Source organism: Tupaia chinensis, unplaced genomic scaffold, assembly GCF_000334495.1.
Source record: "Tupaia chinensis unplaced genomic scaffold, TupChi_1.0 Scaffold000187_1, whole genome shotgun sequence".
Lineage (NCBI taxonomy): Eukaryota > Metazoa > Chordata > Mammalia > Scandentia > Tupaiidae > Tupaia > Tupaia belangeri.
In genome coordinates this window covers 5,450,598-5,476,310 of record NW_006159662.1, presented here as the reverse complement: position 1 = coordinate 5,476,310, position 25,713 = coordinate 5,450,598, and the positions used below count along the sequence as shown (strand labels likewise).

At 38.8% G+C, this 25,713-nt stretch overlaps 1 protein-coding gene across 1 annotated transcript in view; it reads left to right on the top strand.

Moving 5' to 3' along the window:
- TANC2 (tetratricopeptide repeat, ankyrin repeat and coiled-coil containing 2) overlaps positions 1–25,713 on the top strand; it is a 351,092-nt gene that overhangs the window by 260,911 nt on the left and 64,468 nt on the right. Inside the window, exon 11 of the mRNA XM_027771180.1 lies at positions 18,219–18,450. Within this exon, the coding sequence (XP_027626981.1) occupies positions 18,219–18,450 (232 nt within the window). The remainder of the gene's footprint in view (positions 1–18,218; positions 18,451–25,713) is intronic.

Sequence of the window (25,713 nt, the reverse complement as noted above, 5' to 3'; positions counted from 1 at the left end):
CAATATAGTGCCCTTCTTTGTCTCTTTGAACAGTTTTTGTTTTAAAGCCTTTTATGTCAGAGATTAGTATTGCGACTCCAGCTCTTTTTTGATTCCCATTTGCATGGAAAATCTTTTTCCAACCCTTCACTTTCAGTCTATGTATATCTTTATCCATGAAGTGGGTTTCCTGTAGGCAACAGATAGAGGGTTTTTGTTTTTTAATCCATTCAGCCAGTCTGTGTCTCTTGATTGGAGAATTTAATCCATTAACATTCAATGTTATTATCGATGTTAACGGATATGTCCCGACATTTAAGTTGGCCATTGTCTTAGTTGCCTTTTACTCTTTTGTTTCTGGCTGTTACTTCTTTAGTTTTCCTGGAACAGTACTTTCTTCAGGGTTTCATGGAGAGCTGGCCTGGTGCTGGCAAATTCTTTCAGGTTTTGTTTGTCTGAGAAGATTTTAATCTTTTTTTCCCATATGAAGGATAATCTTGCAGGATACAATAATCTTGGTTGAAATTGTTTCTCTCTTAACACTTTCAATACATCTTCCCATTCTGTCCTTGCTTGCATTGTTTCCGTTGAGAAGTCCGGTGTTAGCCTGATGGGGTGACCTTTGTATGTCACTTGTCCTTTCTCTCTTGCCAGTTTTAGTATCTTATCTTTATCTGTGGTCTTAGCCAGTCTGGCTATGATATGCCTTGGGGAAGATCTTCTTGGGTTGATTCTATTTGGTGTCCTTTGTATTTCTTGGGTGGATGTTTGAGTGCTTGAGACTTCATGTTTCTAAAAGCATCTGTATTCTATACTCATACTTTACCACTTGTTTGGCGTGATATATCATTCTAGATTAAGAATTGTTTTCCCTTAGAACTTTGAAGACATTTGTTTTAAGCTTCCAATATTGCTATTAAATAATTATATATTAAATTATTTATATGTGTGTGTATGTATCTTTTTGCTCTCTAGGTGGTCTTAGTTTCTCTTTTTTATCACTATTGTTCTTGGGGTTTTTTTTTGTTTGTTTGTTTTTTAATTCTGCTGGCACATAGCAAGCACTGGAATTTAATTCAGGGAATTCTTCATATTATTTATTGATAGCTTCCTCATCACTGTTTTCTCTGTTCTCTTCTTCTACAATTCATATTACTCAAAAATTATATTTCTTAAACTAATTCTCTAGTTTTCTTAACTTTCCTCTCCTGTTTTCTATACTTTTGTTTTAGCTTTTTTTTTTAAAGAAGTTTTCATCATGGAGAGACAGACAGTAAGAGGGAAAATGAGAAATCACCCCCAAGGGGCCAGCAGTTGGCGTAATAGTTATGTCACTGGACTCCCATATAGTTGACCACAGTTCAAGTCCTGGACCCGGTGGCTTAAACTCACAACGGGTGCATATGTGTGCGTGCCCAAGATCCTGAGAGGAGACTGGAGGAGAAGGGATTGCAGTGTGGCCATCCCCCCTGGGGGGTGATTTCTCTCTTCCTGTCTCTCTCTGTCTCTATCTGTTTTTCCAGCAAGCGCACACACCCTATAGCAAAAAAAAAAAAAAAAAAAAAAAAACTCTCAAAAAAATAAAAAAGAAATAAAAAAGAAATCACCTCTGCCCCCGGGGAGATGATCTCTCCACAATCCCAAATCACACGTGCCTGGTGTGATTTTTAAGCCAGGAGGTCCAGGACTCAGCCATGTGGAAGTCCAACAATATTACCATTATGCCACCTACTGACTCCTGTGTTCTGTTTTTTTCTTTAGAGAGGTTTTTGTTTTGAGAGATTTTTCTCATTATTGCTCTCCAGTTTTTTTACAAAAATATTTATTTTGACTATCATAGTTTCTTTGAATAATTAATCTTTTAAATTATTATTTGACTTATATATATTCAGTGTCTTTGTTTAGTACAATATGGTTTTTTAAAGTGTCCATACAGTATATAATAAATCAAGAATATACACATATTCATCTTCAGCATTGAACATCAAGTTGTGTATATTTGATAATAGTTCTAGTTTTCTTCAAATATGTATTAAGGAGCCTGCAGATGGCATAATACATAATACATGGCTGGACTCCTAATGTAGTTGACTGCAGTTTGAGTCCCAGACCCAACGACTTGGAATCCACGCCAAGCATGTGTACACATGTGCCAAAAATCTCGAGAGGAGAATGGAGAAGGGATTACAGCATGACCAATCTGCGTGGGTGGTGGTGGGGGAGTGATTTGTAATCCCCCTGGGGGGAGGTCTTGCTTTCTGTCTCTCTTGCAAGCACACACTCCCTATAACAAAAGTCTCTCAAAAAGGGGCCAGTAGGTGGCATGGTGGTTAAGGTGCTAGACTCCCACATGGCAACCATTGTTTGAGTCCCAAACCTAGAGGCTTATTTTTTCACTTTTCTCCCTCTGTCTATCTCACTCTGATGACTATAGGAAGTTTAAAAATAATAATAATAAATAAATAATAAAGTTTTTTAAAAATCTAAAAAATTATTGTATTGTCTATTTTTTTAACTCTGCTATGGTGCATCAACCCATAATCTCTTCTCCTTATTTACCTGCATTCTTTTTTTTTCTTTTTTTTTTGGAGAGGTTTTTGCTACAGGGCACGTACGCTCATCAGAGGGACAGAGAGACACAGAGAGACAGAAAGCGAGAAATCACCCCTTAGGGGGCTTGGCCACGCCGCAATCCCTTCTCCTCCATTCTCCTCTTGGGATCTTGGGCATGTACACACACATACCCAGCGTGAGTTTAAGCCACCGGATCGGGACTCAAACCATGGTCGACTACATGGGAGTTCAGCGACATAGCCATTACGTTAAAAGCTGGTCCCTTTACTTGCATTCTTGTGTCCTATGTCCATTAAAAATCCCACACCCCTGTTCCATGCAGCTTCTAAAAAGTACTATTACTCCATTCTTTTTTTTTCCTTTTTTCTTCCATTGCCAGAAGATACATGTGCTTGCCAGAGAAAGACAGAGCACTCCCAGTGGAGCATATCCACGCCAAGTCCCTCCTCCTCTACTTCTCCATCCCACCAGGAGTTTGGTCATGCACCAAGTATAAATGCCCAGCATGTTTCTCGAGCTTAAGTGGCCACGTGGGATCCAGCTCTCAGTGCAGGGCACCTAACCACTTCATTACCCACCAGCCCTGTTCTCTATATCTGTGCATAGTTTTAATTTCAAATAGCTCTTTCTTTTTCTCCAATTGCCCACTTTTTTTTAAAGAAAAAAGAACTATTTATTTATTTATTCATTCATTCATTCAGTTTGATCAGAGGGAGAGAAGAAGAGGAAAAAAAGCAAGCTGCCAAGTTCAGGACGCAAACTGCGGTCAGCCATGTGGGAGTCCAGTGCATTAATCACCACACCACCTGCCAACCCTCGTCTACTTTTAACAGTATCCTATTTTTGTTTTATGAATGCAATATATTCTCTTTTCTTTAATAAATAGGCACTGAAAAACTTCTTGGAAGCTGTATATTTGTAAAGAGCTTAACTATAGAACATTAAGATGATCTGTTCTTTATTGGAAATACCCAGAAGTCAAGAAGTCAGTATCCAGGGGCTGGCAAGAAGCATTGGTGGTTAAGGGCAGGGGACTCCCACAGAGCCAATCATGGTTCGAGTCCTGGACCTGGAGGCTTGCTTTCTCACTTCCTCACTCACTCATTCACTCACTCTGTCCTTCTCTGGTCAAATTTAAATAAATAAAGTTAAAGAAAATAATTCCTTAAGGAAGTCAGTGTCCATAAATTTTCCTAGGTTGTTTATATTCTTTTTTAATTTTAATTTTTTTAGTTTTTGCTGTAGGGTGCATGTGCCCATGAGAGAAAGAGAAAGTGAGGAATCGCTCCCCAGTGGAGTGACTTAAGCTTCTAACATTGCCATGCTGAAATTGCTTCTCCTCCATTCTTACGGTATTTGGGGCATACACGCACACATGCCTGCTGTGTTTTTCAAGCCATTAGCATCCAAACCTGAACCATGTAAACAGCCATGTGGGGTCCACCCTCCTTAACCTTCATGCCACCTGCTGGTCCATGCTGTTTATATTCTTTCTCTTTTTTTTTTTTTCTTTTAGGTTTTCTGCCATAGAGCAAGTGCGCTCACCAGAGAAAAATAGAAACAGTGAAAGGGAAAATAAATCACCGAAATCACCCTCAGGGGTGATGGCCAAGCCAGAATCCCTTCTCCTCCACCACTCTCAGAATTTTGGGCATGCATACACACCCAGCATGATTTTCAATCCACTGAATCTGGGACTCATATTTGGCCATGTATCTTAGCCACCACTCCACCTGCTGGCTCTGCCGTGTATATTCTTTTTTTTTTTTTTTTTTTTTGGAGAGATTTTCACTGTAGGGCGCGTGCGCTCGCCAGACAGACAGAGAGAGACATAGAGACAGAAAGCGAGAAATCACCCCCCAGGGGGGATGGTCACGCCGCAATCCCTTCTCCTCCATTCTCCTCTCGGGATCTTGGGCACGCACGCACACGCGCCCGGCATGAGTTTTTTAAGCTACCGGGTCCAGGACACGAACCGCGGTCGACTACGTGGGAATCCAGCGACATAGCCATTACGCTAACTGCTGGTTCCCTATATTCTTTAGCAAAGAATCCTGCAGTCTTCTGCCTGGAGAGTACATCTCCAGGGTGCCAGCATTATTCTGCAGCTGGGCAGAGGAGGACTGGGGAGTCACTGTTCAATGTGCAGAATTTACTTAAACTTCTTGTTTTCAGTCCTGTGTTAGTTCCCTACCTCGCTCTGTGTATGATGTCCCTAAAGCTAATTTCTCTCTTGTTTACTTTCAGTAATCAATACAATTCTCTTTCCTGTGGGTGTTAGGGACATAGTCACCTGGCAGGGCAGGGTGGGGATAGGGATCAGGGGACCTAACTTTTCCTTGCATAGACATCAAATAAACTCTGTTTTTAGCTCTCTTCCTCATCTTCATCTTCTAATTCCTATGCTTTTCTAGAGTTTTATAGATAGTCTATAATATTGTAGGGATCTGATTTTCTCATAGATATCCAGACCAGTAAAGCAAGAAGCAGCATGTTTCTCTTACCTACATCATTAATTGTTTCTACCCTTTAGTATACATCCATTTGTAAATGGACTTCTGAAAACAGTAAGATTTCCCTCATTTTCATTGTTAACTCATTGTAACTTTTAAAAATATCTCTGCGGGGGCTAGCAGGCAGCCTGGTGGTTAAGGCGCTAGACTCCCACATGATCAACCATGGGTTAAGTCCCAGATCTGGCGCCTTGAAAATCATGCTCAAAATCCCAGAAAGAGAATGGATTGTGTTGTGGCCATCCCCCCTGAGGGTGATTTATCATGTTCCTTCTCACTGTGTCTCTCTGGTGAGAACACACCCCCTATGGCAAAAAAAATTTTTTTTAATTTTTTTTAACTATTTTCTCTTGAATATTCCCTGAATACATGGTCTCTATCCTATTCTTTTTTTATTATTTTTTAAGAATTATTTTATTTAACTTTATTTATTATTGCCATTATTTTCCAGTTCGATCAGAGAGAGACAGAGACAGAGAAAAGGTGAGAAAGCAAGCCACCAAGTCCAGAACTTGAAATTGGCCATGTGGGAGTTCAGCGCCTTTAACCACCATGCCAACTGCCCTCTATCCTGCTCTTAAGAACAGATAGAATAGGGACCAGCAGAGGGTGCAATGGCTACATTGCTGGACTCCCACGTAGTTGACCATGGTTCGAGTCCTGGACCCAGCAACATAAAACTCAAGCTAAGTGCATGTACGTGAGTGCCCAAAATCCCAAGAGGAGACTGGAGAAGAGATTCCAGTGTGGCCATCCCCCCAGGGGGTGATTTCTTTCTCTCTGTCTCTCCAGTGAGTGCATGTGTCCCATAGCAAAAAATCTTTCTAAAAAAAATAGGTCAGAATAAATATCAACTTAGAAATATACAAATGCCAAAGAATTTCCAGTATCAGAGTCATTCAGTTATTCACTTAGATTTTACAGTTTGAACATTCATAATCCAGGATTGAAGATAAGTTTGTGAACAAAACAGAAAGTCTGTTTTATCCACGTTCAAGACAATAATAATCATCAAATATATGTCAGATAATGATAAGTGCTAAGATTACAGTGTCTTCTTAAGTCTCCCTACTTTGTTGCATCTTAGTCCTGCTCTCATCAAGATAAGTAGTTCCAAGACGTTTATGTTCAATATTTGGAAAATGTTAAATACTGTAAGAAAGTACTATTTCCACTTACTTGAGGCATGATCACATTTTTAGTTTCATGATTGTGTCTTCCTTAAGCAAAATATACATAAATTTTTCTGAATGTAGGTATGAGATTTGTTTTTGTTTTTTGGGGGGAGGTTTGTAGAGATATATTTGCTATAGAGTGCATGCAGAAAGAAAGAGAGAAACAGCGAGAAATCATCCCCCAGAGAATAGCCCTGGGGACGGCCACACCACAATCCCCTCTCCATCCTCCTCTCAGGATTTTGGGTATCTACATGCACACACGCCCAGTGTGAGTCCCAAGCCGCCTGTGTGAATTGCAAGCTGTGGGGTCCAGGACTCAAACCATGGTCAACTACATGGGAGTCCAGCATCTTAACCACTATGCTACCTGCTGACCCCTGTTATTACTATTTTTTAATTTGGCCAGAGAGAGAAAAAAAGGGAAAGTGAGAAAGCAAGCTGCCATGTCCAGAACTCAAACTGTAGTCCAGTGCCTTAACCACCATGCCGCCTGCTGGCCCCAAAATCAGTTAACTTTAAGAAATGCCACAGAGGCACAAAACGCAGTGTTCAGGCCAGCCCTACAGTGCAGTGGCTAAGTACTGTGCATAGGGAGCCAGAGCCCACATGGTTGACTACATATAGAATCTAGACTCTGATTACTTGGAAAACACACTGGGCATATATATACATATGCCAAAGGAATCCCAAAGGAATAGAGAAATAGAAGAGAAAGGATCGAACCGTGGCCAGGCTCCAGGGGGGGGTACACACTCACTCTCTCTGGCGAGTGAACATACCCACATAACCTTAAAAAAAAGTTTTAAGTGCAAAATTTTCTTCTAAGGAAGTCTATATAAGAAAAAGGTCAAATGTTATCCTTGCCAAGAGACTAATTCTATACCATATCAAGGGGATGTCAAATGGTCATAGTTTTTGAAATTATTAAAAGTATCAGCCAAAGAAGTAATCATTTTGGCAGTCTAGTAATATCAAACATGTAAAACATAATATGGAATTGTAAACCAGACATACATAGAGAGGGAGAAAGAACAAAAAACAATTAATTATAAGATTTGGTGTATATTATAGTGGCAATTTTTAAAAAGATTTATATTTAGGAGAAGTGAGATACAAACTAAACAACAAATATCCTATAGATGATGTTTTATAAAATTTATCTAGGACTTTTCTCCAAAAATTAACACAAAAGTTTTATAGTCAGACTGATTTTTATCTATATTCATGATATTGAATATAGGACAAACAACCTTGGTTCTCAATCTTCGTGATTTTTTGTCTTCCTCTTCCACAGAATGGGTCAGTGTTTAAATGTTCACCATAGTGGCCCAGCTGTGGTGCATAGCAGTGGCACAGTGCTCTGTAATGCTCGAAGCCATAGGGTAGATCAAGATCGGGTTTCCAGATTGAACTGTACACTTCACTAGGGCATTCCCCTGTGATCCTGGCAAGCTGGGAAGGCTAGAGGAGGACCACAGTGTGAGACCCTATTGAGAGTGCTTGTCTTTCTCTCTGTCTCTCCCTCCCTCTTTTCTCTCATGAAAGAAAGAAAGAAAAAAACTTTAGAACAGTGTTCACCACTGCCTTCTAGCACCATGACTGGCACATAAATATTCATTTAATAAAAAAACTCTAATCTGCTTTCTATACTGAAGCCTAAGAAGTCTTCCTGAAACATACATTTTGTTTTATTACTTTGAAAGAGATGTCTTTGAAAGAGATCTAGACTCCCTTCTTAAAACATCTCATGATCTGTAGTGAAAGGCCTTTGCTTTTATGTTTCCAGTTAAGGGTTATTTTAGACCAGACAGTTCTTTCAGTTCTTATTTATTTATTTATTTATTTATTTATTTATTTATTTTTGAGAAATGTTTGCTCTAGGGATGTGCACTCATGAGAGAGAGAAAAGAAGAAAGTGAGAAATTACCCCTTCCCCCAGGGAAGATAGTCATGCCTCTTAGGATTTTGGTAACACTCACACATGCACCTGGCATGAGTTCAAGCTGCCAGGTCTGGGGCTCAAACTGTGGTCAGCCATGTGGGAGTCCTAGCACCTTAACCACTATGCCCCCAGCTGGCCCCAAGAGCCAGATAATTCTCTGGGAGTGGGAGGGCGATGGTTCTGTATATTGAAGGATGTTTACAAGTATCCTTGGCCTCTATCCACTATCAGTTGTATTCCCTCAGTCCCCAGTTATGACAACCAAATAAATCTCCAGACATTGCCAAGTGTTCCCCAGGGAGCAAAACCACCTCTCAATGAAAGCCCCTACTCTGCCTATGTCCCACTATTGCCCACTTACTGAAACTCTAGACACACTAAAATTGATTTCAGTGCCTTGAAAGTGCAAAGTTGTGTCTTGCCATAGGCCTTTGCACATACTGTTTTACTCTGCCTGGGATGCTGCCACACCCTGTTGTATTATTCCTTATCCTCCTTACCTCAGCTTAAGTGCTGCTGTTTCTTTTTTTTTTTTAAGAGTTATTTATTTATTTAATTCAATTTGTTGTTATTACTTTTTAATTTGACCAGAGAGAAACAGAGAGAGGGAAAGGAAAAAGCAAACCACTAGCTCCAGGATTCCAATCACAATCGGCCATATGGGAATCCAGTGCCTTTAACCACCATGCCACCTGATGGCCCCAAGTGCTGATTCTTCTAAGAAATCTTCTTTAGTTCTCTCAAGTTACACAGTCCTGCCTGTGTGTTACCCCAGTATCCCATATTTTCTCTCTCAGAGTACTTATCACACTGTTATTACTCATTTAATTTCCTATTTCCGCTAAACTATGAAAGGCAGATAGGAGTAATACCTGTATTATTCATCACCATATCTCCAGAACCTAGCACAATGGCTGGCATACAATGAAAATTCAATTAATATTTGTAAATTAATGTAAATATCACTATTTTTCATTAGGAAATCTTGGGGCATTTCATTGGGTTTTTATTCATACTAATGACTCCAACAAGCTTAATTAAGTTAAGTCCAAATCAGATTTGTGTGCCCCAGGAATTAATGTGGGTAGAAAGTCTGCAATTCCACCAGTCCTCTGAGACAGAGTTTCATAAACTGTGGATTAAATGTATTTAGGCTAATCATGTGCCAGAGCTACTTCTCTAGGAATTCCAGATGAACTTGAGTAAATTAGTCACTTTTCTTTAAAATTTGTATTTTGTATTGACTCTAACCTCCTTTGGCTCAAGTAATCAGTAGTCTGTAATTGAATAGTAATAATCTACAGGGTACAGCTATTTAGGTCTGGAATTATAACAAAGCTAAACATTACCCAGAACTCTGCTACAGCTAATTAAACAACAGGGCCCTGACTAATAGAGGCTGAAACATACTATAAAGCCTTTGTGTTCAAAACAATGTGGTACTAGTATGTGAATAGACTAATAGACTGGTACAAATGACAGAAAATTCATAATTAGACCTAAAAACATATAGATGCATGTATTGACATGTGTATGACCCCTCCCCCCCCCAAAAAAAAAGCATGTCAGATCACTGGGGTAAAAATGGAATTTTTTAAAGAATTATTTTATTATTACTACTTTTAAAAATTTGCTATAGGGCACATGTACTCACCAGAGGGAGACATATAGATAAATTAATTAATATGTCACAGAGCATGCAAAAGAATAAACTCCTTTTATGTTTCCAGTTAAGGGTTATTTTAGACCAGACAGTTCTTTCAGTTCTTATTTATTTATTTATTTATTTATTTATTTATTTATTTTTGAGAAATGTTTGCTCTAGGGATGTGCACTCATGAGAGAGAGAAAAGAAGAAAGTGAGAAATTACCCCTTCCCCCAGGGAAGATAGTCATGCCTCTTAGGATTTTGGTAACACTCACACATGCACCTGGCATGAGTTCAAGCTGCCAGGTCTGGGGCTCAAACTGTGGTCAGCCATGTGGGAGTCCTAGCACCTTAACCACTATGCCCCCAGCTGGCCCCAAGAGCCAGATAATTCTCTGGGAGTGGGAGGGCGATGGTTCTGTATATTGAAGGATGTTTACAAGTATCCTTGGCCTCTATCCACTATCAGTTGTATTCCCTCAGTCCCCAGTTATGACAACCAAATAAATCTCCAGACATTGCCAAGTGTTCCCCAGGGAGCAAAACCACCTCTCAATGAAAGCCCCTACTCTGCCTATGTCCCACTATTGCCCACTTACTGAAACTCTAGACACACTAAAATTGATTTCAGTGCCTTGAAAGTGCAAAGTTGTGTCTTGCCATAGGCCTTTGCACATACTGTTTTACTCTGCCTGGGATGCTGCCACACCCTGTTGTATTATTCCTTATCCTCCTTACCTCAGCTTAAGTGCTGCTGTTTCTTTTTTTTTTTTAAGAGTTATTTATTTATTTAATTCAATTTGTTGTTATTACTTTTTAATTTGACCAGAGAGAAACAGAGAGAGGGAAAGGAAAAAGCAAACCACTAGCTCCAGGATTCCAATCACAATCGGCCATATGGGAATCCAGTGCCTTTAACCACCATGCCACCTGATGGCCCCAAGTGCTGATTCTTCTAAGAAATCTTCTTTAGTTCTCTCAAGTTACACAGTCCTGCCTGTGTGTTACCCCAGTATCCCATATTTTCTCTCTCAGAGTACTTATCACACTGTTATTACTCATTTAATTTCCTATTTCCGCTAAACTATGAAAGGCAGATAGGAGTAATACCTGTATTATTCATCACCATATCTCCAGAACCTAGCACAATGGCTGGCATACAATGAAAATTCAATTAATATTTGTAAATTAATGTAAATATCACTATTTTTCATTAGGAAATCTTGGGGCATTTCATTGGGTTTTTATTCATACTAATGACTCCAACAAGCTTAATTAAGTTAAGTCCAAATCAGATTTGTGTGCCCCAGGAATTAATGTGGGTAGAAAGTCTGCAATTCCACCAGTCCTCTGAGACAGAGTTTCATAAACTGTGGATTAAATGTATTTAGGCTAATCATGTGCCAGAGCTACTTCTCTAGGAATTCCAGATGAACTTGAGTAAATTAGTCACTTTTCTTTAAAATTTGTATTTTGTATTGACTCTAACCTCCTTTGGCTCAAGTAATCAGTAGTCTGTAATTGAATAGTAATAATCTACAGGGTACAGCTATTTAGGTCTGGAATTATAACAAAGCTAAACATTACCCAGAACTCTGCTACAGCTAATTAAACAACAGGGCCCTGACTAATAGAGGCTGAAACATACTATAAAGCCTTTGTGTTCAAAACAATGTGGTACTAGTATGTGAATAGACTAATAGACTGGTACAAATGACAGAAAATTCATAATTAGACCTAAAAACATATAGATGCATGTATTGACATGTGTATGACCCCTCCCCCCCCCAAAAAAAAAGCATGTCAGATCACTGGGGTAAAATGGAATTTTTTAAAGAATTATTTTATTATTACTACTTTTAAAAATTTGCTATAGGGCACATGTACTCACCAGAGGGAGACATATAGATAAATTAATTAATATGTCACAGAGCATGCAAAAGAATAAACTCCAAATGGATTAGTGAACTAATTATATAAAATGAAACTGTACAGATAATAAAAGAAAATTTGGATGACTTCCTCTTTAACCTTGGTTAAGGGAAAGGCTTTCTAAGATCTAAATATACAGGAATAGACAAAAAGACCAATAAATTTGACTACATAAAAAATTTTTTAAATGCTGTATGCCAGAAACATCAGAAACAAAATTTAAAAACTGACAAACAAAAAAATCTACAACATATCCCCAAAAGCATAGGTGACAAAAGCAAAAATAGATAAACAGGATGTCATCAAACTATGAAGCTTCTGCATAGTAAAAGAAAAAACAAAGTGAAGAGATGGTCCACAGAATGGGAGAAAATATTTGAAAATCATATATCTAATTAAGAAGCTAATCAAAATAGTTAAAGAATTTATATATAAACAGCTCAGTAACAAGATACTTATTAACTACAAAGAGCAAGGCAGTGATTTTATAGTGGAGAAACCTGGTAAAACCTTAACATTAATAAAGCAATTAAGGTCAGCTTTACAAGTAACAAAACATGCCAATATCATGAACCTCCATGATAGGCTCCACTAAGAAGGACACATATTGTTATTGTGGTATTCGTGCCCAAAAGTCTCGGACAGATGATGAGACATCAGACACACCCAAATTGAGAGACATTCAACAAAATAATTGATAAGTACCATTCAAAAGTGTAAAATTTATGTTCTTATAGATCAGAAGACACTAAAGATAACTAACTGAATGCAATATGGGACCAGCTCCATAATGTGATGGTAATGTGCTGCTCAAGAGAAGCCAGATCCCACATGACAACCACAGTTCAAATCCCTGCTGTCAGCCTAAAACATACCAGGCATGTGGCAAGTGTGCAAGAGCCAAAGGTCCAGAAAAGGGATCGCAGACCCTGTAAAAGGTGTTCATCCCTCTCTTCCTCTCCCTCACTATCACTCTTATGTGCATCCACATACACTCTATCATTAATAAAGAAAAAAGAAAAATGCAATATGGAGTCCTAGATAGAATCCTCCAACAGGAGACAGGCATAGCAGAAAAACTGTAAAATTTGAATAATATCTTTAGGTAACTATATTTTGCCAATGTTAATTTCCTGGTTCTGATAATTATGCTATGATTATATAAGACATTAATAATAAGGAAAGCTGGGTGAGGGATAAATGGAAATTCTGTGTACTACTTTTGCAACATTTCTGTAAGACTAAAATTAATTCAAAGTAAAAAGCTACTGCCAAAAAAAAAAAAAAAAAGGTAGGACTTCAAGCTGGAAAATTACTGCGGCAGAACCCAAGTTTGGGAGCTATTCTTAGCTTCTAGTCCCAGAATGAGGATTAGAGTCAGAATTAAGGGACAAGAGAAGGGGAAGAGAAAACAGTTATTTACAGTGAGCTTCAAGATTGCTAGAGATATTAAGAATCAAACTTTATCTTAAGAATTAGAAGGATCTTGCTGATTAGGAAACCAACCAGGTTTTAGTGAGGGAGAAGTTCACAAAGGAAGTGAAGAAAAGGAGACAGGCTGTAAGAGTAGGAGTAGACCTGAGGGAAGAGCAATTACACCATTAGAATTTAAATGATACAAATGCCAGTCATTATGTAAATTGGATTTTTATATCCACATGAATTCCAGATATTCAAAGCTGCCTTCTCTTTATGTCAGACTAGTTTAATCCTGTCACATATTATTCATTTAAGACAGAAAATGGTCTTGAGAGACTGAGGGCCTGGGACTTCTAACACAAGCCTGACAGACTTGCTGTTACTCAGTCCCTTTGATGAGTTTTATGATTTGTTTTATCATTTCCTGAGTACAGAAGAAAGGTATTATACACAAGGCTGTCCTGACCTCCAGTCTTTTCTTGTCTATATAGCATATGCCCTTTTCTTTCTAATCTCATAAGAATAATCTAAAATTTGCTTTCCTTTTCCTTCCAAAGAATTACTGCAAGTCTGGTCATAAAGACATAGTTTGAATAGAATTGTTTTATGCTTGATCTTACCCAATCAGTCAAGAAGCAATTGAATAGAACTTTTTAAATAAAAGTTTAGGGATTTATTAATAACATAAGGAAAACTTCAGGTGGAAAAAAGTAATCACATAAGAAAGATATAGTTAAAAATGAAATTTAGATGAATCATTTTGAGAGATGAGAATTCACCAAGAAGAAAGGTTTTACCTGCTGTCACATTAGGGGGGGGTGTGGGGGTGGGGGGGACTAATTCTGTACCCTGTCCAAGAAGTTCTAACAATAGTGACTATGAATGGGTAAACATGATGGCTTCCCCTGAGTTGCAGAGTCATCTATTAGGTTGTTGAGAAAGTCATGATGTCTTTTTCTGTGTTTTTCTATGCAAAAATGTGCTAGGACTTTCCTAACTACCCAGTAGTATCTCTCACTGAGTACTGGTACAATGAGAGACTGCGAGGGTGGGGGAGGAACCTACTTTTTCAGGCTGGCTTTCTATTTTATACATAGGAAAAATTGTATATATATCAATAGCCAACTCAGGGATAGTACACACATTTTTTAGTTCGTGTGTGTGTGTGTGTGTGTGTGTGTGTACACATACTATGCACAGCCGTTTCAAAATGTCTTGTTAATAACTTATTTTGAGCCACCGAACAGCATCTCATGAACATGTTGAATATTTTCTCTGCCTAAATCCTGTAAAAGAATTAAGACTTTCCATTTGATATGCCAAAGAAATATTCAATATTAACAGAGAGGCAACCATAGAAAGTATAGTTTTTTAGCACTTATCTTTGTTAGATGAAGCCTCACCCAGCAAGTGATAATTTTTTTTTGAGAGATTTTCGATATAAGGTGTGTACGCTCCTTGGAAAGACAGAGAGAGACATAGAGACAGAAAGCAAAAAATCACCCCCCAGGGGAGATGGCCATTCCGCAATCCCTTCTCCTCTTAGGATTTTGGGCACATGCATGCTCGTGCGAACCTACACACACAAACCTGGAGTGAGTTTTAAACTACCAGATGAAGGACTTGAACTGCAGTCAACTACAGCAATGTAACCATTATGCCATTCACTGGTCCCAGCAGATGATTTTTAATAAAATTGATAAAAGACCCTTTTTATGCCTTTTAGAATTTTTATCTTTTAATGATATCCCTTTACTTTAGCTAAAGGGTAAGTTATAGCTGATCTGCACAGCTATGCTTAGCTTTGCCTTGTAGAATCAATCCACGTAAAATGTGATGAAAGTTCATATTGATTCAGAGGTTTGCTGGTGTTTTTTTTTTTATCAGGTAGAGATTTGTTTCCATGTAGACATAACCTCTAATGCTATTCATTGAAAGGACAGATCAATTGTTGCCACGTTTTATGGAGTCCATACATTGTGTTTAAAACAGGTAATAAAGCAATGACCGATCTGTCTAAAGAAAACAGTGGAGATTTTTTAATTACGACCTCTGATTTCCAGTTTCCATGTTGTGCTCAGTCTTTGCTGCTTCATCCACAAGCAATTCCTATCTTCGGCTTTATATTTGTGAGGCAGGAGAAAACTAGAAAATAAAAGTGGGAAAAGGGGCTGGAGCATCTGCCTGTGTGGCTACCAGGTCTGGGAGTTAATCATGATAGAAAATATCCCACCCAAGGTAATATAGGCAGGAGAGTTCCAGTGGGGGATGTCTAGCTAATTAAGCCATGTTCGATATAACCAGTGAGATGGATCAGTGGGCCCAGCCAGATTTGATACAGTCAATGAGATAAATCAGTGGGCCTAGCCACATTTTTTTAGAACCTTTGAGATCAGAACAATCAGAGGGCCCAGTCAATGATTAACTGACACTACCTAGATTTAAAAAATTATGAACCTCGGGACCAACAGGTGGCACAGTGGTTAAGGTTCTGGACTCCCATATGGTCAACCGCAATTCTGGACCTGGCAGCTTGAAACTCTGAATGGGCGTGTGTGTGTGTGTGTGTGTGTGTGCCCCAAATCCCAAGAGGATAATGGGGAAGAAGGGATTGTGACGTGGCCATCCCCTGAGGGATGATTTCTTGCTTTCTGTCTCTCCATCTCTCCTGTGAGTACATACATCTGATAGCAAAAATTTCTCAAAAAAAAGAAAAATTATAAACCTCACAGAATATAACTGCTGAGATCCTTGAGCCACTCTTCCTCGCACTCGGGCTGCTCCTACCTCTCAGGAGTGTACTTTCACTTTTACTCAAGTAGACTATCCTTTGCTTTCGCTGTTGGTGTGCTTTGTTCAATTCTTTGTCAGAAACACCAAGAACCTGGATATCACCAAATCCATCCCACAACATGTGTGGTACCAGTTCCTGTGCTGCATGCCTTTTGTTACCTTATGTTTAGGGAGAAGGATTTCAGGTGTTAGGAAAAAAAAAAATGCCATTTGTAGCACATACTAAGAGTGGCCATATCCATAGATCAAGAGTCTTTTTTTTCTTTTTTTAGAGGGCTCCTGTGTTGCCAGAAAGAAACAAAGAGACAGAGAGGGAGAGAAAAAGCAACCCCCTAATGGCAATGGTCATGTCTCAATCTCTTCTTCATATCTCCCTCCTTTCAAGATTTTGAGCATCCACCAGCATTTTCTCAAGTCACCAGTTCTGGGACTCAAACCACGCAGTCAATGAGGCCTGTGGCCTGTCCTGATCACCCCACCACAGAACCATCCTCAGAAGTCTTCAAACAGAGCTGTTTAGGGGATGATTATTCTCTGAGAGATTTATTAAAAAGCTAGAATCCTGGTAGTATAGACATGAATGCCCCTGGGACATATTTTAACTAGGTATAGGTACAAGGCTAGTTGCTGAAAAAGAGTCTGTAGAACCTCTGTGGTGGTAATGTGATGGTGGGGTAAGGAAGAGGAGGCTCGAGATGGTGGTGATAGAGACATCGGCTAAGGGTCCTGCACACACTCTGTGCCAACACCATACCAAGTGCTTTCCACACATTCAGGCTGACTCGCCCCTGCCAGTTTGGTATTTTCTATGTAACCCCATCATTTCTCTGGGCAGTACTGAGCCAGAAGAGTGATCTAAATTAAAATCAGCCTCTGTGCTCACTCTTGAGGCAGAGACCAGAAGTATGGAATGAGTGCCCTGCAATTTCAAACAACAAACCAGGAACTAAAAGTCCAGGTTATAACCAGGCAGCCCAGATCCTTGATAATATTTTTTTAAGAATTATTTAATTTTGGAAGCAGCAATTAGTGTAATGGCTATGTCGCTGGACTCCCATGGTAGTCAACCGCCCTACGAGTCTCAGACCCAGTGGCTTAAAACTCATGCGGGGCGTGTATGCATGCATGCCCAAGATCCCAAGAGGAGAATGTAAGAGAAGGGATTGCAGCGTGGCCATCCGCCTGGGGGGTGATTTCTCACTTTCTGTCTCTGTCTGTCTGGCGAGCGCACGCACCCTATAGCAAAATCCTCTCAAAAAAAAAAAAAAAAAAGAAAAATATTTAATTTTTTTATTTATTATCATTATTTTTACTTATTAATTTTTAATTTAACCAGAGAGAGAGGGAAAGTGAGAAAGCAAGCCCCTAGATCCAGGACTCGAACCAGTTGACCATGTGAGAGTACCTCAGCCACTAGGCCAGCTGCTGGCCCCATCCTTGATAATATTAAGACTCACACATGTTCTAATTTCTTTGAATTTAAAGTCTGTATCTAATGAAAATACCACCCCTTTTCTTCTTTCTTTTATCTAATTCTGGTACTATTTTTCTATCTCTATCTGATAGAAAATATTCAATAATTTCTAAATCAAAATATTTTCTATAAGACTTAGTTTATAGCACAACTGTAATCAAAGAAGTTGTATAAGTATATACATGTCGCACTACATGGTTTTTCTTTGTTTTATTCCTAATGCATCATTAGAAGATCAGATTTTTTTCCTATATAGTGTATGCTAAATAAATAAATGTTAGTGATATTAATTATTTTTATTTATTTTTAAAGGATTTTTTAGAATTATTTTATTTAACTTTAGTAAGTTAGTTATTTTTATTTGACCAGAGAGGGACAGAATGAGAGAAAGAGAGAGAAAGAGAAAAGCAAGAAAGCAAGTCACCAGGTCTGGAACTCAAACCACGGTCAGCCATGTGGGAGTCCAGCACCTTAACTGGCCCCAGTGATAATTAATTTAAATCTTTATTCTCAGGCTCACTTCCTATTATAATCCAGAGGAAAACTCAGTTTCTATGTATGTATTTTAATTGTGGGTTAGGATATCATATGTCTACAATAGAAATATTACATCAAATTTTTGACCATGTGTAAATCAGAGCATTTCTTTGTTCACAGCTTTTATTTTTGGAATGGAAAGACAGAAGATGCTGTTAAAGAATATATAATAACTATAGCTATTTCTCTTGCTGCTGACAAGCCTGTTTGCATTTTCATCTTTTTATAGGTGGTTGCCTATCACTATTGTCAAGCAGATAATGCCTACACCTGCCTGGTGCCAGAATTTGTCCACAATGTTGCTGCCCTGCTCTGTCGCTCACCTCAGCTAACAGCCTACCGGGAACAACTTCTTCGGGAGCCTCACCTACAAAGCATGCTGAGCCTTCGATCTTGTGTTCAAGACCCCATGGCCTCTTTTCGGAGGGGAGTCCTGGAGCCCCTGGAGAACCTTCACAAAGGTACAGATAAGGTCCAAAGGAGGGGAAAGGTGGAGGCTTTAGAACCCAGGGTCACCTGAGTCATACTATAGAAATGATTAGTTTAATCACTTTGCCAAAACTAAATGTTTCATAATCCTACAGGATAGTTAGCAGATAAAAGATTTTACTTAAAAAGTATATATAATAATGTAGGAAATTAATACTGCTTCCTTTCTTTGTAAAAATTTTCATTCTTGGGACCAGCAGATGGCATAATGGTTACATTGCTAGATTCCCAATTAGTCATCTGTGGTTTGAGGCCTGGATTTGGCAACTTAAAACTCAAGCAAGAAGCGTGTGCATACATGCCCAAGGTTCTGGGAGGAGAAGGGATTGTGGCATGGTCATCCCCCCAAGGGGTGATTTCTTGCTTTCAGTCTCTGTCTCTCTGGCAAGTGCACACACCCTATAGCAAAAATCTCTCTTAAAAAAAAAAATTCTCATTCTCATTTCCAAATGTAATACAATTTTCTTGTACTAAAGATAGAGCTTCCAGTTCTAGTTTCTGTGGTTAGAAGTCATTCTAGCCCTGACATCAAACATAGGAGTAAAGAAGCCTCTAAATGATTATAGCCTTCATCTTCCAGCCCCAGCCATTCAGAAGTAACCCCTAGTTGTTTGATGTTGTAGTAGATAACTAGAACAAGTACTATTTTCACCAGCGTTAAAAAAAATAAATAAAAAATAAAAAAATAAATAAAACATGTAATACTTAAATTCAACAAAGATATGCAGGACCATCACAGTAAAAGCACAGTGAAAATATTGCAGACTAAAATTAAAGAAATTAGTAAATGGAAGAGATATGCCACACATGTGGATTGAAGAATGTCAAGTATTTTCTCCAAACTGTTTAATAGATTCAACATAATCCCAATCAGATTTCAACAGATATCTCTAAAAACTGACAACTTCTAAAAATTCAAAAGAGCCATGGGACCAGCAGTTGGCGTAATGGCTATGTCACTGGACTCCCATGTGTAGTCGACCACAGTTCAGTTCCGGACCCTGTGGCTTGAACTCACGCCGGGCATGTGTGCATGCGTGGCCAAGATCCCCGAGAGGAATGAATGGAGAAGGGATTACGGCGTGTCCATCCCTCCTGGGGAGTGATTGCTTGCGTGTCTATCCCTCCTGGGGAGTGATTGCTTGCTTTCTGTCTGTGTCTCTCTCTCTCTCTGGCAAACACACACGCCCTATAGCAAAAACCTCTCCCAAAAAGAAAATTCAAAAGAGCCAAGAATAGCCAAAACAAACCTGAAAAAGAAAAATGTTGTAATGCTGACAGTATCTAGTTTCCAGACTTCTAGTTTTCAGGTTATTACAGTAATCATGACAGGCAACGATGTGCTAGTAAAGGTTTACCAACCAGCTCAGCGGCAACTCAGCTCTCACGAGCTAGCTTAAGTCAGCTCTAACACTCCACTGTGAGGGTGGTATTTACATAAGGGTAGAATGTTATCAGTGGGACAAAATAGAACAACCATAAATAGACCCACACATATGAAGTCAGTTGAGCTTCTCAAAGGCACTAAGACAATTTGGGAAAGAAAATCTTTGTCAGGCCAGCCCCATAGTCTAGTAGCTAAGGGAGCAAGATCCCACATGATCAGCCGTGGCTCAAGTCCTAGCCCCACTGGCTTGAAACTCATGCCGAGCACATGTGCGTGCATGCCCAAGATCCCAAGAGGGGAATAGAAAAGGGATTGTGTCATGGCCATTCCCCTGGAAGGTGATTTCTTGCTTTCTGTCTCTGTCTCTCTCCAGTGAGTGCACACGCCCAATAGCAAAAATCTCTCTTAGGAAAAAATATATATATAAATGTATGTATATGTATACATGTATTTGTGTATATGTATATCTGTGTGTGTATATTCATACACATATAAATAATTAAAACTTTTGTCATCAAATGATGCTAGAACAACTGGATAAATACATAAATGTATAGGGAAAAAACTCAACCCTTATCTCATACTATACACAAAAATTATTTGAGGTGCATCATGGACCTAAATAGAAAGCCTTGATCCCTAAAGCTAGTAGAAAGCACCTAGGAGACTATATTCACAACCTTGGAGTAGATAAAGACTTCTTAGGCTATAAAAGTCATTAATCATATAAGAAAAAAGTGGTAAGTTAGACTTTATCATAATTTAAAATGTCTGTTCAACAAAAGATACCTTCTTTCCATTTTTAATAGTGACTATACAATATGCTAGTAACTTCACACACTAAAATGTAATTTTGACATTAATACTAGCTACTCAGACACTTTGGTAGAGTCTTAAAGATGGTTCAGTTATCTGTTAAATGTATATGTAAATAGAGGCAATGGGAAATCTCTAGAGAATTATATTTACAAAGGATGAAAAACAAGCGTTGGAGGACCAGCAGGTGGCATAGTGGTTCAGGTGCTGGGCTTCCACATGGCCAACCATGGTTTGGGTCCCAGACTGAGAGGCTTGAAACTCATGCCAAGCATGTATGTATGCATGCCTAAAATCCTGAGAGGAGAATGGAGAAGAAGGGATTTCAGCATGGCTATTCCCTCTGGGAGGTGGTTTCTCTCTTCCTCTCTCTCTGTCCCTCTGGCTAGCACATACGTGTTCTAACAAAAATCTCTCTTCAAAAAAAAACAAGGGTTGGGCCAGCCAGTGGCACAGCAATAACATAACTGAATCCAAATGGGAAGGACTTGGGTTTGTATACCAGGACCTCTCTGAGAATACCTGGCACATGCATACATGCTTGTAATATGGGCTGGCTGAATCTAGGAGTGGGTCGTATAAAGACACTGTCAGGGTGCCTGCCTCTCTCTCTTTGTCTCTCTGAAAAAATAAACTTAAAACTATCTTTAAAAATTAAAAATATAAAAATATAAATAAGGGTCAAAGAGCTTATATAACCTTTTTAGTGATTTGATAGACCAGTGGTTTCTAAGCACCAGTTTATTTAAAGTTTTCAGTCTGTCAGTGACAGATTAGGAACAGCCTACAATCTTTGTGGCTGTATATATAATGTAGTTTTATATATATATATGTACATAAAAGTTAGATAATGTCCCTCCTACTTTTTTACTGTTAAAATATTTTTAATTCTGTAAGGTAATGTTGATACTGGATAGTAGTTATAATTTTATATGTTCTTACGTGGCAAGATAAGAAGCAGCAATCCTTTGTAAGTCTCCAATTTATTTTTTTAATTTTCATTTGTAAAATCCTTTAAAAGTTACTGAGTTAGTCTTATTTAAATAAAGTTCAAAAATAGGGAACCAGCAGATGGCATAATGGTTACATCGCTGGGCTCCCACATAGGCAACTGTGGTTTGAGTCCCAGATCTGGCTGGCAGCTTAGACTCACCCCAGTCGCTTGTGCACACATGCCCAAAATCTCGAGAGGAGAATGGAGAAGGAATTATGGCGTAGCCATCCCCGAGTGCCCCCTCAGGGGAGAGGCGTTGATTGTGGCGAGCACTTGCACCCCATAGCAAAAATCTCTCTTTAGGAAAAAAAGTTTGAAAATTAACATGCACAAGCAAACTTGTAAGGCCAGTTGCATTTGAAAAGCAAAGTCTAAATGTTAAGGCTCACCTCTTTTTTTTTTTTTTTTTTTTTTGGAGAGGTTTTTGCTATAGGGCGCATGCGCTCACCAGACAGACAGACAGAGACATAGTGACAGAAAGCAAGAAATCACCCCCCAGAGGGGGTGGTCACGCCACAATCCCTTCTCCTCCATTCTCCTCTTGGGATCTTGAGCACTCACGCACACGCACCTGGCGTGAGTTTAAGCCACCGGGTCTGGGACGTGAACCACGGTCAACTCCATGGGAGTCCAGCGACATAGCCATTACGCTAACTGCTGGTTCCCAAGGTCTCACCTCTTAGTGTAACTGAGAAACCTCATCATTTAACAAAGGAAAAGGAATTGTTTTAGGAATACTTCTTAATGTTTTAGAATATCAGCACTAGGAAATTCTTTCTTTACATTTATACTCAGAATGCTAAAAAAAGGTTATGTTCATAGATAAACATGCCATTCTTCTTAACAGATGAAGGTGAGCTGATTGACACTTAAAATCACCTACATTCATAGATGACTTGTAAGTAATTCCTTCAAAGGAGAGGAATCTCAAAAAATAAAAAGCTAGAATTTAGAAAAATATAATTATCTTTTTTTAAGAATGATTTCTTTTTAATTTTATTTACCTTATTTTAAAATTTTGCTACAAGGCATTTTCACTCACCTGAGAGAGACAAAGACAGGAAGAAAGAGAAAATGAGAAAGCAAGGCACCAGGTTTAGTACTCGAACTGCGGTCAGCCATCTGGGAGTCTAGTGCCTTAACCACCACGCCACTTGCTAGTCCTAAAAAATATAATTATCTTGATTAAGAGGGGCAAATATTTCCTTTCGTAAAGAAAAAATGATATGTTATCTACTTGTGGGATGAATAATATAATCTGAGAATTTATGCAAATGAAATTTTAATTTTATTAGCAGATAAATTATTTAATTCATTAAAATGTCTATATAATCATTTAAAGTATATTTGTAATCTTTAAGATCACAAATGTATTTGAAATGTTTTCCCAAGGAAAATCTCAATAGATGAATTATTTTTTTAAAGAATTATTTTATTAACTTTATTTATTTATTTATTTTAATTTGACCAGAGAGGGACAGAGCAAGAGAGAGAGAGATGGTGAAGGAAAGCGAGAAAGCAAGCCACCAGGTCTGGGGCTCAAACCATGGTCAGCCATGTGGGAGTCCAGCATCCTTAACCACCATAACATCTGCTGGCCCCTCAATAGATGAATTATTATCAGCCTTTTCTCCACTTGAAGATCATGACTTTCTTTGGGTGTAGTTAAAGGAGGTATAATTAAAGGGTGGAGACAGTGGTATGGAAGTAAAATTTTAAAGCCACCTGGAGAAGGAAAGACTGATTTGTAACATTTGCTAATTTTCATAGTGTAAATATTCTCACTATAGCCAATTTCAGGCTACCCAACTGCTTATAAACAGCCTTTTTTTTTTTTTTTTTGGAGAGGTTTTTGCTATAGGGCATTGGGGCTCACCAGATAGAGGAGACAGAGAGACAGAAAGCGAGAAATCACCTCCCAGGGGGGATGGCCACACTGCAATCCCTTCTCCTCCATTCTCCTCTCGGGATCTTTGGCACGAACGCACTTGCGCCTGGCGTGAGTTTTAAGCCACCGGTGTCACCGGGTCCAGGACACAAACCGCAGTCGACTACATGGGAGTCCAGCGGACATAGCCATTACGCTAACTGCTGGTTCCTAACAACAGCCTTTTGAAGATATGGACAGTGGGCTCTCCTGCACTAGTACAGAACAAATCCAGCACACCACCAGGTGGATGGAGGTGATGGTGTCCAGCCACGCAGAATGCAATTAGGCAGTTTTTCTATGGAAATTCAAGTTGTAATTTAGCTATTTTTTTTTTTAGAATAAAGTTTTGTTTTTATTTATTTATTTAAATTTGACCAGAGAAGGACAAAGTGAGAGAGAGAGAGGGAAAATGGGAAAGCAAGCCGCCAGGTCCGGGACTTGAACTGCAGTTGACCATGTGGAAGTCCAGCACACTTTAACCGCCATACTACCTGCCGGCCCAAGATGTAATTGAGCTTTAAGAGAGCCAGAGATCTCAAATCAAAAACATAACAGCCCCTATCTATTTGGGTGAATCCTAGTTAGTTCTAAAACAGCTGCTCTCTTTCTTAATTCTTTGGACTTCCTAAAGGAATATCAGGTTTTCTTAGTGCTACATTATCTAGAATGCCATTACATTCATAATCACTACTTTTTTGGGGGGAGTTTTAGGTTTTTGCCATAGGGTGCCTGTGCTCACTAGAGAGAGACAGAAAGAGACAGTGAGAGGAAGAGTGAGAAATAACCCCCTAGGGAGGATGGCCACACAGCAATTCCTTCTCCTCCATTCTCCTCCTGAGATCTTGGGATGCACACACATAAGCCTGGCATGAGTTTCAAGCTGCCAAGTCCAGAACTTGAACTGCAGTTGGCTGTGTGGCAGTCCAACACCTTACTCATCATACCACCTGCTGGCCCCTCATCATTATTATTAATAGTTAGAGCTAGAATCCGTAAGTTTATTTCTCCTCCTAAAAAGTAGGATATTGAAGTTAAGTTTTCTTATACAAAGTATGTGCTTCAGGGGAAAAATATAAAGACTTATTAATCATTACAAAACATCTGTATTTTCAGATGTGAAGCTGAAACAGCATGTACAGTTTCAGTTGGCCTTCAAAGGCAGTAGGAGCCAATCTTGGACAGAAGTCCACAGACTCTTCTCTCCCCATCTTCATCTTTTCGTGCTCAAATAAAACTCATTTCTCACTTCAGGCATCCAGTGATTTCTTGCCCTCTTTTCTCTACTTTACTCTCTTTACAACTTGTAAGGTTCTACTAACTTTTACTCACTGTTTATGTTAAAATTTTCATTTAATATGGAGATTTTTTAATCTCTAATTATTTGTTGTTCAATAATTCATAAGCATTTAGTGAGAACAGAAGCCTGAAATCACACTAACCCTTCTTCTTCAACTTAGCCCAAGATAAACTGATCCTGTTGTCAATTTAGAACCATGTAGAGTCCATAGGGGAATTGGGCTCCCGTAGCAGATATTTGTCTTCCATTTATGATTCCTCTTCCCCTGGTAAGTTCACATAGAGTTTGGTCTCATTGAGGCTACCTTGGGAATAGTCCAGGAAGCTGCTAGGATCTTGGATCCAGGCTGCTTGGCCAGAATTCCTTTTCTCTGTTCTTTCATCTCTTTCTTCCCACCACATATTCACATGCAGTCCTGCATACTGCTTTAGACTTTAAATTAGACATTTTATGGGAGATTCCCAAAATAACATTTGGTAACTACTATCTTTAATGTTATCAGATAGGAAAAAAAATAGAACACATTCTATTTGGCTTTTTCATGTGTGAGAGAAAAAATTTCCATGTGCAAATTTAAATTCTCATACTCTAATGCTCAGGCTGTCTCACAACTGATTATATGGGGGGTCTCTGAAAATAATACATATACTCACATATTGTATATGTCAGAAAAGTCTTTACAGCTGGTAAAAAGCAAAATGGATTCACTAAATCAGTTGTTCATGTCTTCATAATACATTATGCATCCTGTGCAGTCAGTAACACATGAAAGGCCTTCTCTGATGTTTTTTCTAAACAGATATGTGACCAA